This window comes from Bombus bifarius, unplaced genomic scaffold, assembly GCF_011952205.1.
Source record: "Bombus bifarius isolate JDL3187 unplaced genomic scaffold, Bbif_JDL3187 scf7180000008000, whole genome shotgun sequence".
Classification (NCBI taxonomy): Eukaryota; Metazoa; Arthropoda; class Insecta; order Hymenoptera; family Apidae; genus Bombus; species Bombus bifarius.
The window spans coordinates 1700089-1713090 of NW_022884379.1; the positions used below are offsets into that span (position 1 = coordinate 1700089).

The 13002-nt window shown below is 37.4% G+C and overlaps 2 protein-coding genes across 3 annotated transcripts in view; both read left to right on the top strand.

Moving 5' to 3' along the window:
• The first annotated feature begins 4666 nt into the window (after nucleotides 1-4666).
• LOC117206288 (class E basic helix-loop-helix protein 23) lies at nucleotides 4667-8040 on the top strand. Its single transcript, XM_033445483.1, has 5 exons — nucleotides 4667-4983; nucleotides 5106-5328; nucleotides 5908-6146; nucleotides 6220-6443; nucleotides 6551-8040. Exons 2-5 carry the CDS (start codon nucleotides 5191-5193, stop codon nucleotides 6778-6780), a joined length of 831 nt encoding a protein of 276 aa, XP_033301374.1. The 5' UTR covers nucleotides 4667-4983; nucleotides 5106-5190; the 3' UTR covers nucleotides 6781-8040.
• Nucleotides 8041-8874: 834 nt separating this feature from the next.
• LOC117206286 overlaps nucleotides 8875-13002 on the top strand; it is a 34536-nt gene continuing 30408 nt past the window's right edge. Inside the window, exons 1-2 of one of the 2 annotated variants that reach the window (XM_033445472.1) lie at nucleotides 8875-9156; nucleotides 10112-10307. The gene's annotated coding sequence lies outside the window, so the exon portion shown is untranslated. The remainder of the gene's footprint in view (nucleotides 9157-10111; nucleotides 10308-13002) is intronic. The other variant, XM_033445473.1, reaches the window with a different exon arrangement.

Genomic DNA, 13002 nt, shown 5'->3' on the forward strand with positions numbered 1-13002 from the left:
TTCGAACGTGATATGAGCATCATCTTGTTCTAATATAAAAATATGCATGAAATGAATTGGAGTATTAACATTCGCTCAAGGAAAGATCAATGTGACGGGGGCAGTGAATGAAGCTAGCTAAGGTCAGGTATTTATAACCCTCGCCACTGGAGTATCGAGAAAAATGATAAAAAAGAAACAAAAATCTATATCGTTCCCGTAGGAAGATCCCATAGAAAAATAATGCGACGATAGAAAAAGTTCATCCAAGACCGCAACTTGTTCCTTCTGTCAGTAAATCTCTAATTAACCGCGTCTCGTCGTTCGCATGGCTCTCGATTGTTTTCGTGGATGACCTACCGAAAACGGCGCGATAATTTTTGCGATCACTGCACCGAGAGCCCACGGCCGGACACAGGCAGCTTGGCTGGTGGACGAGAGAGACGACTAAATAGATACGGATAGAATGAAACAAGGAGAGAACGAGAGGAGAGCGAGTCACGAGCCCCGGAAGGGAGAGGCGCGTACATTCAGCAAATAAAAGAGAAGGAAAGAGGAAAAGGAGCGGAGCTGGGGATAAGTTGAACGAGGAACGAGCAGACGGTGAAACAGAGATGAAAAGAGCCAGAGGGTAATCGAGAAACGAAGCGAGAGAGAAGGAGAAAAATTGTTGGTAAAAGAGAGAAAATCGAGGGAGCAGAGTGGTATGAGACGGAGATGGAAGAAGGGGGAGTAGATAGTGGGAGGGGCGGGTGTCGAGGGGGTGTGTTTGGTCCGGGAACTCACGGTGATGCTGTATTGATCCGAGTGCACGAGCAGAGCTAAAGTAAGCCGAGGCTGGCAGAGCGTTGCCTTGGCAACCTCCTCCCTCATCCCTCAGGACTTTCCATCGGTCGGACCAGCCCCTCGTACACCGAAAACCACCCCCGAACAGAGAACCGTTGCTGCGCCTCTCTCTTGCTCTCTCAGCTCCATCGTCCCTCTGCTTTCCAACTTCTCTGTCTCTTCCCTCGCCCTCTCTCTGTCCTCACCAAGTCGATCTATAGGTGTTAAACGAACGCCCGCTTTCTCGTCGTGTCCTCGTATACGCTGGATCCCGCTAGATGTGGATGGAGGTTTGTACCGTTCTACATGGGCGTACGCGAAAGATCCTTTTTCCAGTCGCGCGCACGTAGAATCGCTCCTTCCGGGGTCTTCGACACGTATCTTTTCTTTTGCCATCGCGGAAATAATCTCGTCTATTTGCCGATACTAGCCATTTCTGGTCGCTTCGTTCGCTGCAGGCTTATTCATGTTGTTTCTTACTGTTGTTGTTTCCGCGAGAACGAGGAATGAGCGAACTCGGTAATGACAATATTAGCATATTCCTGTCGCTTGTTTATCGTAGGTTTACATGTATCACGTAATATCGATATTATAGTGCGATTGAAACAGTTTATGATGCGGAATAATGAATTTCTATTTTATTGATATCGATGAGAGTATTAAGTTGTTTAAAATCTCACGGTAAGATAAATGTCGTCAGCCACATTCCAACTGGCTCGAAATTCGAGAGGCTCCTCCATCGAACAAGCCGTTTACGACGGAGGGTGCTCGACCTAGAAAGATTCTGTATTTATTTTCCCACAAATAGGAAATTTACCGCGTTCAATTTATCGGATGCAATCGCCTAGAAGTAAATTCGATTTCGTTCTACGTAATTTAACAATTTAATCTGTTTCACACAAACGCACAAAAAAGAAAAAAGAAAAGAATCTTCGTTTTCCTATATGTATCAATTCATATTGAGATGCGAAGTATGATGGTATAATTTGGTGAATTTGAAGTACAATACAACCCTCTTGAACAGAGAAGTTCGATGAGGGAGCGACACTCGCTAGCTCCTTAAACAATTCCAGCCTGCTATAGATATGTATTACAGCCCTCATTTCTGTGCCAAAGATTTGACCACCTCGAGAACTCAGCAGGGGTTGAGACACTGCAACATTATGCCGAATTGCGTATAGTAAACATTTCGAATAGAAGTGAAACTAACCCATACACCCAACCACTATTTCGGTCAGGAGGGATGGATATATCGTGTGATTCAGACTCGAGGGTATTATCGATGTTCGAAATTCTAGGAGTGGAAGACGCTTCCAAGAAAGTTGGTGTAAATCAAGCTTTCTGTTCCGAAGCTATAGGGCATGTACTTCTGTTCAAAAGTTTCTGGATAATTTCTAGATAAATACTTTGCCTATAATTGGAGAAAATGATGGATAAATTATGTTGTAATCGTTCATTTATCTTGATACTTTGTTATAAAGAAAGTATATTAACAATTTTACTTATTTTTCTAGTTATGTTTATAAATATCTACAGTTTAATTATCAATAAAAATTGGCAGAAAAATAGTTTCCTACATAACTGAGGAATCTTCTGCTGTGAAAGAGTTAATAGAGAAAGTTTGAGGTAATAGCATTTATAATAAATTCATAAAGTAAGATAGTTAAAGTTGCACGGCTCAAGATATTTGTGACAAGTTGGAAGCTTCAAACATGATGAATGTACGGTTCGAAAACGTCTTGGAAATTGTATAAATCTCATCCACGCAAAATGTTTCCGGGTTTCATGGATCTATTTTACATGTGGTCCCGAGCCAAGTATGACGTAGTTGGATTCTCTCGACACTTTGAAATTCTGGTTGCATTCGCGTAAAACAAATTTCCTTTTCTCCTGGCACGGACAAACGTGGAGCTAGATGGTATTTTTATTAGGTACGTCTTCGCAATATTCTACCGTGCATAAATCTATTTTAATCTTTCCCCAAGACGACAGCTTCACCGGAAGACATCTTTTTCAATGAAAAACGCAATTTGTCAGTTTCCCTTTTTTCCTTTACTCCAACGTTCGCAATTCGCTATGAAGATTATAACGAAAAATAGAACACTGCAAAATTGAAACTCTATTTTTCAATAGTTTCCACGATTACAAAAAGGATAAAAAGAAGGATGCTTCAAAAAGACAATAGAAAACAACTCTGTCGATTTTCAGTATAATTTCAAACGTGAATGTTCATCGCAAGTTATACATAAAAACTGACGAAAATCCTTTCTGCGCCCATTTTTGTGCGGCTTGCCTTGTTTCCCGGAGTATTAATTAAAACGGGAAACAAATGAAAAAAAGAGAGAGAGAGAGAGAGGGGGAAAGGACCGACAAAGAAGAAAAAACGGAGAGGAGACAAAAACATTTACGCCACGGTGAAAAATTCCCATTGTACCTGGGCAAAGGCGAGTCGAACGCCGGCGATACAGAGTTTTCGTCGAACGTGTTCGTTGCGAATGACAACCCCCTGTGTCGTGCACACGACAGATGCAGCGAACAATATGGCTCGACGTGTGTGCGAGTAGTCGGTTTTGATTTCGGCGTTATTATGCCCACGGTCAGGTATAACGCACGGTAGAGAACGTGTCAGCCGTCGATCCGTCGTTATTTCGTACTCCACAGAGAGAAAGAGAGAGAGAGAGAGAGAGAGACCCTATTCGTTGTTCGCAAAATTGATCTGCAACGTTACATGCAAGACCGTACGAATCGTGATACACTCTACGTTGCATTTCCGCTGCTCACCCCTACCATTTATGAAATTTTCAGCGCCCTTTTTTCTCCCGCCCTCCTTCGTTTTCATTTTTTCATTGATTTCCATGTTCCTGAATTTCTCTTTGTTCGGGAATGAATAACAGATCAAATGAATTTTAACGGTATGTGCGATTAGAAAAATGCACGGTGGATTTCATATTTCGAGAAGTTTATCCGTTCCAACGTTGATTCTTGTTGTCATTCGTGAGAAGAAATATACCGCAAGAAGGCGAGATGAGAAGAGTATATTAAAGAGGAAGGATTAGAATAGCAGAAAGTTGGAGAGTAAATTTATCCATTCAGGAGAAATTAGGTTTCAAAGTTACGATCGTTTCTGTAATACGCCCTGTATTACTCCATGATTACCCTTTCCAAAATATAAGAATAAAAAACAAGACGAGACAAAAGGGTAGACTGAAAAGGAAGGATTAAAATAATATTGTCTATTAATATAAAAATGAAATTATCTATAAAAATTATCAAAAGAACTTGAGTTTCAAAGTTACGACCACTTTCTTTTTATATATACTCTTTATTATCCTATCCTTTGTAGTTATGGAAATTCTAAATAAGAAACAAAGATTGTTTTGCTGTGGTTGATACTGAAAGTAAGTCACCCCTTGAAGTAGGGAAAGCATCCAAGTCACGAAAGAGCAAAAAACGATGTTGCACCCCCCCGAACGATGGGCCTTTCCATCTGGGCATCGACCTATCCAGATGGTAAGAAGCGGGTGCATCATCTCGTGAAACTTGTTCGGATATTCACCAGGGTTCGCCAGGCGTTGGTCCAGGCCAGCATCCACCAGTCGACGGTCACTCGTCCTGTCGGAGGAGGCTCGAACTACCTTTAGGGTTACAGGCAGTTCACCCTCTGCGCAGGGCGTCTGCAAATAATAGACGCGTGCGTGGTCCGTGTGTGTGAACGAGTTCTCGTCTGTGGGCGATAATTTTATTAAGTACAAATGTATCGACTCGAGTGATGGAAAAAAAGAAACGCCGATAGGCGATAGGAAAACACGTGTGTTTTAATGACAATTAAATAATAAAGACAGAGGAGTGAATGATAGAACGTTACCTCTTGAGAGGTAGGCAAACAGCTTGCGCAGCAAAAGTTTCGCGTAACATGGCTGAGATCAGCGTCGCCTTGAATCGTAAACAGTGACATATTTTTATCATATTAAATTTATTATAAACGGCAGAAAGAAAGGACAAACAATATATTGCAATTAAATCGTGTGGATCGCGGTTTCGGATTGTACCACGATCAAAGAAGGATTTATATCGGAGAGATGGCCGGCTACGCGGTCGTGCGCAAAAAATTTTGCTGATCCTCGCTGCATTCGGAGGATCCTGCGCTGTGCATGACCATCAGCGGAAAGAAATTTGTCGGTAAGTGTTGCGGTTACTATTGATTATATTATGCTTGTCGATGATACCATTCGCTCGATACTTCGCGTCACTCACACGTGAACAATGATAACCGATCAACCGACGTTTTCATGTTCGCGAAGAAGCCGCCTCTGGTGATTCGCGGAAGCACTGGACGGAAGTGAGAGAAGAAATACGTTTGAAACGAATACCATAGTCGTTTGAGAAATGAGATCGTACGACGGCGAGAGCAGTTCCACTGAGGACGACGATAGAAGAGAGGGCCTTCCTGAGGCGCATCTGCAGCAAGGTTCCTGGCAACGTTCGGCCTCGCATCCTACATGGGCTTGGGAACATCGTGCCGCTGTGTGTATCAATCGTTATGGTTATACATCTTTCCAAATTTGGTCCTTATTAAGCGATTAAAATATCTGGATAGTTACCATTCAGAAATTGGAAGGATGTTTGTCCTTAAGAATTCCTACATTAGCAAAGAAATTAAATTACATTGCTCAAAACAAATACTATGACAAATGATCTTTGATATATTGAGAGCCTGTTGAATTTAAAAATTGTTTCTCATGTTATTTCTATGGTTTTCATATGTAGCGGCACAAGAGTTAGAATTCGATTCAAATCATGTTATTTTGCTTCAGAGTATCAAGACCGTTAGGTCACAGGTATCGTAAGGAGTAATGAACTCCGAGCAAAACAATGCCGCCGCTACATGTAATCGCAAAACAAAACAAGACTGGCAGTCTCATTATTCGATCTCCTACACATATAACACTGTAATAATTGTAAAATGTACAAAAAAAAAATAGATGTACATACAAGTAACGAGTATAAAGGTCAAAGTGAAACAAAAGACGGTCCTTCAACTTACTTTAAAAGGTACTTTAACTTCGATTAGTGTATACTATTCACTATTGTCTGCTATTACAGCATCCATTACCACCACAATCAACAGCATCGCTCGAGTCTATGTATTCAGTACCGGGAGCATCTCACGCTAGTGTTTCCGCTCCTCCAGCTAGTTACTCGTCGGAGCACCCTCAGAGTGCACCTGGCAGAAGGACTCCCTTGGGTGCCGTCGGCCTCGGTGGTTTCTATTTTCAGCAGCAGCCCCAACCGCATGCTTCATCGAGTGCTCTTTCCGATGAAAATAGACCAGATCAAGAAAGGTATCAGAAAGCCTATAATAAAAATCAATGTAACCCATTTAAACAATATATTTATTAATCCTAACGTTTATAGACCCGGGGCATCGAGATTGAACTGCCCGCCAAAATCAAAAACCACTCGTCAGGGAAAAAGCATGCGATTGAACATTAACGCCAGAGAACGCAGAAGAATGCACGATTTGAACGATGCACTTGACGAACTTCGATCCGTGATTCCTTACGCCCATAGTCCGTCCGTAAGAAAATTGTCCAAGATTGCAACCCTCCTCTTGGCGAAAAATTATATTCTCATGCAAGGTACTTTATACAAAAATACAAGAAATAAAACATGATCTCAGCATGTTATCGATGAATGTATTAATTTGAATCGTGTTTATAAAATTATTCCTTACCAAATCATGCAGGGAACGCTTTGGAGGAACTGAGAAGAGTAATAGCGGTTTTACAGTCGCCACACGCTCACACCACTGCTTTACCACCCACACCTGTTTCCTACGATTTGTTGCATGGGTTCCCAGGCAAATTGTTCCAAGGTGTGCAGGATATGCAAGGACTTCCTACGACAGACCCCCAAAGCGTCACAGCAGGTGGACCTCCAACAGATGGTACTGTAGCCAGTGGAGAATCGAATTAAAGATTTCCAGCCTTTGTTTCTTCGACTAGATGTAGAATCGAATCAAACGTTAAAAGATGTGACGACCGTTGGGAGAAGCATCAGAAGTATTAAAGGATTTCTTACTATACGATTTACAAAATAAAGGAAGAATAGGTAGACGGTATTACCTTTAGTGTGGATACCGATTTTTATGAATATATTGCGGGAATATTTAATGACACGCAACACGATTAATCTTCCAGAGGACAGAATCTGATAGATTCGATTTTAACATTAAGTCTATAGTACATTTCTAGTCTGTAAGTTTCGAACGCGAGACTACTTGTTGATATACAATGAAAGTATTAGAAGGAGAAGTATTAAGGGGGCGACGTACACTGTTACGAGTTCGATAAACACTGAAGTCAATACTAGTACTTACGGTTGATGCTCCTAAGATGAAAGTTTATGAAAGTACTAGCAATTAATAATTAAAAGTAATTACTTTACGGGCTACGATTATACTAACATGAGCAATAAATGACAGCATATTTCTGTCTCTGGTGAAGCGGAAATCGATTTATAACGAGAAAAAGAAATAACAATCTTAGATGATTTTTTCTTACATACTTTCTTTTTCATTTTTGAAATATCAGATATTAACTGCCAGAGAGAGAAATGATGTAAGGATGAGGAATACAATTTCCAAATCCCGTCCGGTAACGCGATAGTCAATATAGCATGTGATACATGTCGAGATATTATAAATATATATATTATATTCTAGTCATACACGCGTACAGATCTTAAATATTCATATACATATTATATATATAGATATATATATATATATTTAATAATTCGAATTGAGCCATCGATTGTATAACTTATTTATATACATAATGCGTTTATTAAGAGTTTACTACGATGTGCCAAGAATATATCCATCTTTTTGCGGGAATAATCGAACGCGGGGTTCTATACGAAGAACGGAAGTATTCCTAATTAATAGCAATGATCCCTCAAATTATTGAACCTTATCTCTGGAAGCTTCCGTCCTTCGATAGGTTCAGATAGAATGTTGTAAAAAAATTTAATAATGCCGTTAAATGGCAAGCAATAACGACTATTATTATATTATTCCTGATATGATATATGGAATTCCTGATGACATTGGTCGTTAAATTAACAATAAAAGTGTGCAAACGCAACGCTAACGACGAAAACAGACAAAGATGTTTGTTGTAGAGTGTAGATATAACTGTTTAGTGCTCGAATAAAATCTATTTAAGAAAGTTATGGATCGGACAGATGCTCTAAGAGAAATTCGTCAGACATCAATAGAAAAAAAGATTATAAATATTATCTTGGTAGATTGTTATCATGCATGATATAAGAAATTCAAATGGATAACGATTGACATTCTTTCAGGGCAACTGTACTATACAATATTGATTGCAAAATACATTGAAACAAATTAATACATTGATAACGCTCTTTTAACATAAAAGTGGTTATGTACACCACAGGGTGTAACCAATTATTTTTCAAATATGCATTTGGAGCCTATTTTTGAACGAGACTCGTGTTTCTCAGTGAATCAGTGTTACTCGATCTAATTCTTTGCAAAGATATTAGAAATATGTGAGTCGTTTAATGAAAATCAATCAACCCTTGCAATGTTGAAAATATACCGTATCTTCGCACTACTGCTATAATTAACGAAATGAAGGATAAGAGCTATTGATAGATCAAGACAAAATACTGAATATCTACTTCGAAATGGTGAATCATAGTTTCAATTATAAAACAATTACTTACTTATTCTTAATCTTTAGAGACAACTACATACTAGGAGAAATAGATAATTTCTATCAGTCATCGCACACGCGCTCAGTTAGTGGCGCCATCACGGTGACTGCATGACGAACTGCTAATTTGATTCAATTCGAACATTTTTTCGAAACCAAATGCAGGATCGCCATGAAACATAATTTCTACTTCCTTCAACTGTAAAAAAAAGCAAGTCACGTATTACGGCGTGTATCATATTCAACAAAACGAATTAACTTTCAAATTGTAGGATGAATTTCGTTGAAGCTTAAAAGGTTCGACAAGTGGCGCCATCATGGCCGCCACTTTATGGAGCATTCACTTGATCGTCTTCCGTCCTTCTGGGAGGACCTTACACCGTATGTGCCTGATTCTACTGGGCTTATTGTGTGCGTGTTTCATCGGTGGCTTCAAGATGGCCTGCAGCCTACTGCTGCGCGCCATGGTGTGATCATTTGATTTACGGTGTTTCTGTTTCCGTAAATGATTCGTGAATAAGTTCGTTAGTGTCAGAACCACGACGTGACTCGACCGGCTGGTAACTTGGGGCAACATAAAAATGTGACGATCGTCTGTAAATCGGTAAGTCAGAACGAATACGATATTCTTTTCTACTTTGTAATAACTAAATCGTTGGTTTTATTCTTACTACAAACTTAATAACGTAGTCATTTCTATGGAAAAAACTGAAGCGGTTAAAAGAACAAACAGGAAGGAGTTTAAAGGGATGGACTAAATAAACAGATATACCAGACGGTAACAAACTTTCTTTCCTCTGTATTCCGAAAGAGTATGGAGTAGAGTAGTACGATAAAACGATGATTTCAAGACACAATTGTTTTTAAGATGAGACGGTTGATAGGTTATGATGTCTTAATCGCGACTAGTTCGTGCAATCTCTTTGTCCTCGTTGCTCGGTTGTTATCACGTATTTTTACGTTCATTAACCTTGTCTTTCTTGTGTTTCTTGGTGAATTAAAACGGAAACAATCTACGGTCAACATTGCTTCAAAAGAAACTAACAATCGTAGTGATATATCAAAAAGATTGATACAGTGTAACTCACGATATTCCGTTGTACATTTATACATACGTAGAGTAATATTTTCCATCGCGAGTGGAAGAACTAACCTTACCTTTCGATTGGGCGAAAGACGCAGGACAGAGTCGCTATTGGTAGTCTTTTTTACATATCTGACACGTAAAACTTATTTTCTTAGTGAGGTTAAACTTGGAGACTTTTGCCAAGGTTTACCATCTCCTTTTTTATTTAATTCTTAAAAAATGCGGTTCGTTATTGTTTAGTATTTTTTTTTTTTGTGAAAGAAGTACGAAAACATAGTTACCAAATCATTAATGTTACAAAATGTATACCAATTTAATTCATCACTTTGAAACAAATTTAGACATACTTAACGTTGTAATCGTAGGATTTAACTACATTGTACTCTGTTTATTAAATGATATCTGGTTGAGGTCTCAACAGGGAAACACAGAAATATCTGTTTTCATGAACGACTAATACCACATTTCGCAGTTACTTGTGAACAGACCATTGGCCAGCCTGTGCTTATTTGCCGTTGACGTCAATTAAGGTTGAAATACCTTGAAACAGTTGATTCATTGCCTCATGATGCTCTTCGACGAAGGATTAACGCGTTCACGAATGATCGTATAGGACTGGACTAATACATACCATAGGATATCAGTATTCTGGTTCTTGCTAATGTAAGGTAAATAACAGCAAAATATTTAAATTGTTCACCATCCTCGAGCTTGACATCGTGACACACTGGCTCTTGTGCCTACTTCCGGCCTACTACGTTTATGCCTTATTTTCCAAATTTATAATAGAATAACTATACTTTCTTTCAATGAATCATATTCTCGTACAGTATGTACACTTATTTACACGACTTTAATTAATGGGGTACAGAGAAATTATTAATAATTTTATAACAAAAAATGGTACTAATCTTTCTCTATGATAGTAATTTGTAACAATTTTGTCAATTTTTTTTAGAGCGAAGTTTGAGAGAGAGAACATTTTTATTCTATGACTTTTATCTATTTCCATAATTTAAACGAAATTTTTAGAGATTCTAGCAATTGAGTATTCCCAATTCTAAAAATCCTAAAAAACAGATGTATATTAATAAATAAAGGAGTTATATTAGACTACTTTTTGTAACACAATGATAAGATAATAAATAATATGAGAAGTGACGTTTGCGATAATGACAAAAATATACATAGTTCGTAGGTTCAAAAAAGATCTATTCTAAATTCAAAAAGGTGTATTCCTAGATTTCCTTTTTAATATGATAACGATGGTATGTAACATATGGCGAAAAATTGGTAAAACTTGTTTGATAGAAAAGAATCCAGGTTCGATCGCCGAACACGGAAAGAAATTTCCATCCGTATCTGTCGAACTAAACAAAAGAAGTTACTCGTGACGCACTTCCGGCGAAACTTATCTCAGATGTATAAAAAGTACGTTAACAATTGGTACGCGTGACGTGTGGTATTAACGATAAAAGCCAATCTCACCAACGACGTTACAGCAACGTGAATTTTCGGATAAGCATCGCGAATGCGTTTTATAATACGAGCAACAAGTTTGTGGCATACATTAATTTTTACGAGTGCGCATATCTCCGATTGTCGAGGTGTACGCGCATCATGGCGACATTACGCAAACATACTGCGTGATCAGGAAATCGTTTCATATAATCAAGTTCGTTCGATACAGTGAAGTACGATGAAAGTAATGTTAGGTTGGTTTATATGAAATTTCATTTTTTCAAAGAATACTGTAAACATATGTAATATCTTTATGTAATCATGTATCTCTGTACTTTATCATGATGCGCCAACATTGGTTTTTGAAATATTTTATGAACTTTATGAAACTTTATAGAAGTTTCATATGCACTAACCTAATATTCATTAACGTACATGATATTATGTTTTTATATTTATATCTGAGTCAGATAACAAATTACTTAGAATTCATTTTCTTGTCTCAATTTTGATTATTCGAAGTACTATTCCAAGTATTTATATGATATCAATATCGAGTCCTTCGCTAAACGATAATATTATTCACGTGGGTAGTTTTCTAATTATTGTTATCAATGTATCAATAAGTGATTATCCTCAATTTGTTTGATAGGAAACGAACAAAGAATAGAATATCGATTATTGTGTCAAACATTACAGACCTGCCTATAATATACTCAATATAAATTCGAAATGTAAAGAAATCCTAGATTCTGCACTTTGTAGAAAAATAATAAATTATATCATGTTTTCTGCGGTTTTTAAAAATATCACACAGTCATCAAGCCACAGCATACAAGTACGTAACTGACTGGAGTATAGCGTCTGTTTCATGACGAATACTTGATGAACCAAAATTGTCGTTGGGTCAAGGATTAGCGTCTGATTGAATTATCTTAGCTCACTTTTGTTTTTATACGAGGGATAATAATAATTGAAGCGTACGAATGCAAAGCTGCGATTCCAACCAATGATAGAAAGTTTTCTGATATTTTGCTTATTTTAATGATATTGTAATAAATTCTAGTCGTAATATTGTTGTTTATCAACACGAAACCGAAAGTGATGTCTGACGAACCGTTCCGTTATCGGTATCGCAGCAACAGTTCTCTCTGTTTATACATAAGACTTGTCAACCTTCGTTTTTATGATTTACTCAGAAATATCCCATACTTGACGTCAACAGAAATCTATAAAAGATATCAAAAAGTTATTCATTAAATGTATTATTAACAATTTTAAAAATAACCTGACACATGATATGAAAAAAATTGAACTGTATTCACAGATAAATTAAATTGAAGAAAACATAATATATTCTAATTAGTTGCAATGTTACAATTTCATCGTGATATTCTTATTCGTAGAGTTTGTTGTACTTGGTTGATTAATGTTTGACCTTTGGTGTTATTAAAATTCTTATCCAATCAATGCATATCATTTTATTGCTAAAGTTTATTTTATAAGAATCTATTAGCTTTTGTAGTATGTACCATTTATACATTATATTTTTAATAATTATTAACATTTATATTTTTTATTGGAAATGCACAAAGAGTTACAGTTGCAAGAAGCTAACGCATTCTTTTTTATATCATGTGATATTTTCAATTTAATTAAATAAAGTACTCATTTCCATCAAATGTAAATATCGCTAAATCAAAATGAAATGATTTTTAAATTTTGAGCTTTTAATCCTTTTTCTTAATTACACAAGCAGTACACTAGTCGGTCGAGTGCACGTGAGAGGATAGAATTGAAAATATCAGTAAACTATGCTAGAAAGTTCTTTGCGAATGTGTAGTCATGTTAGCTGTCTAACCATGAAAGAATGTGTGTTACGATATCTCGCGTGATAACGAT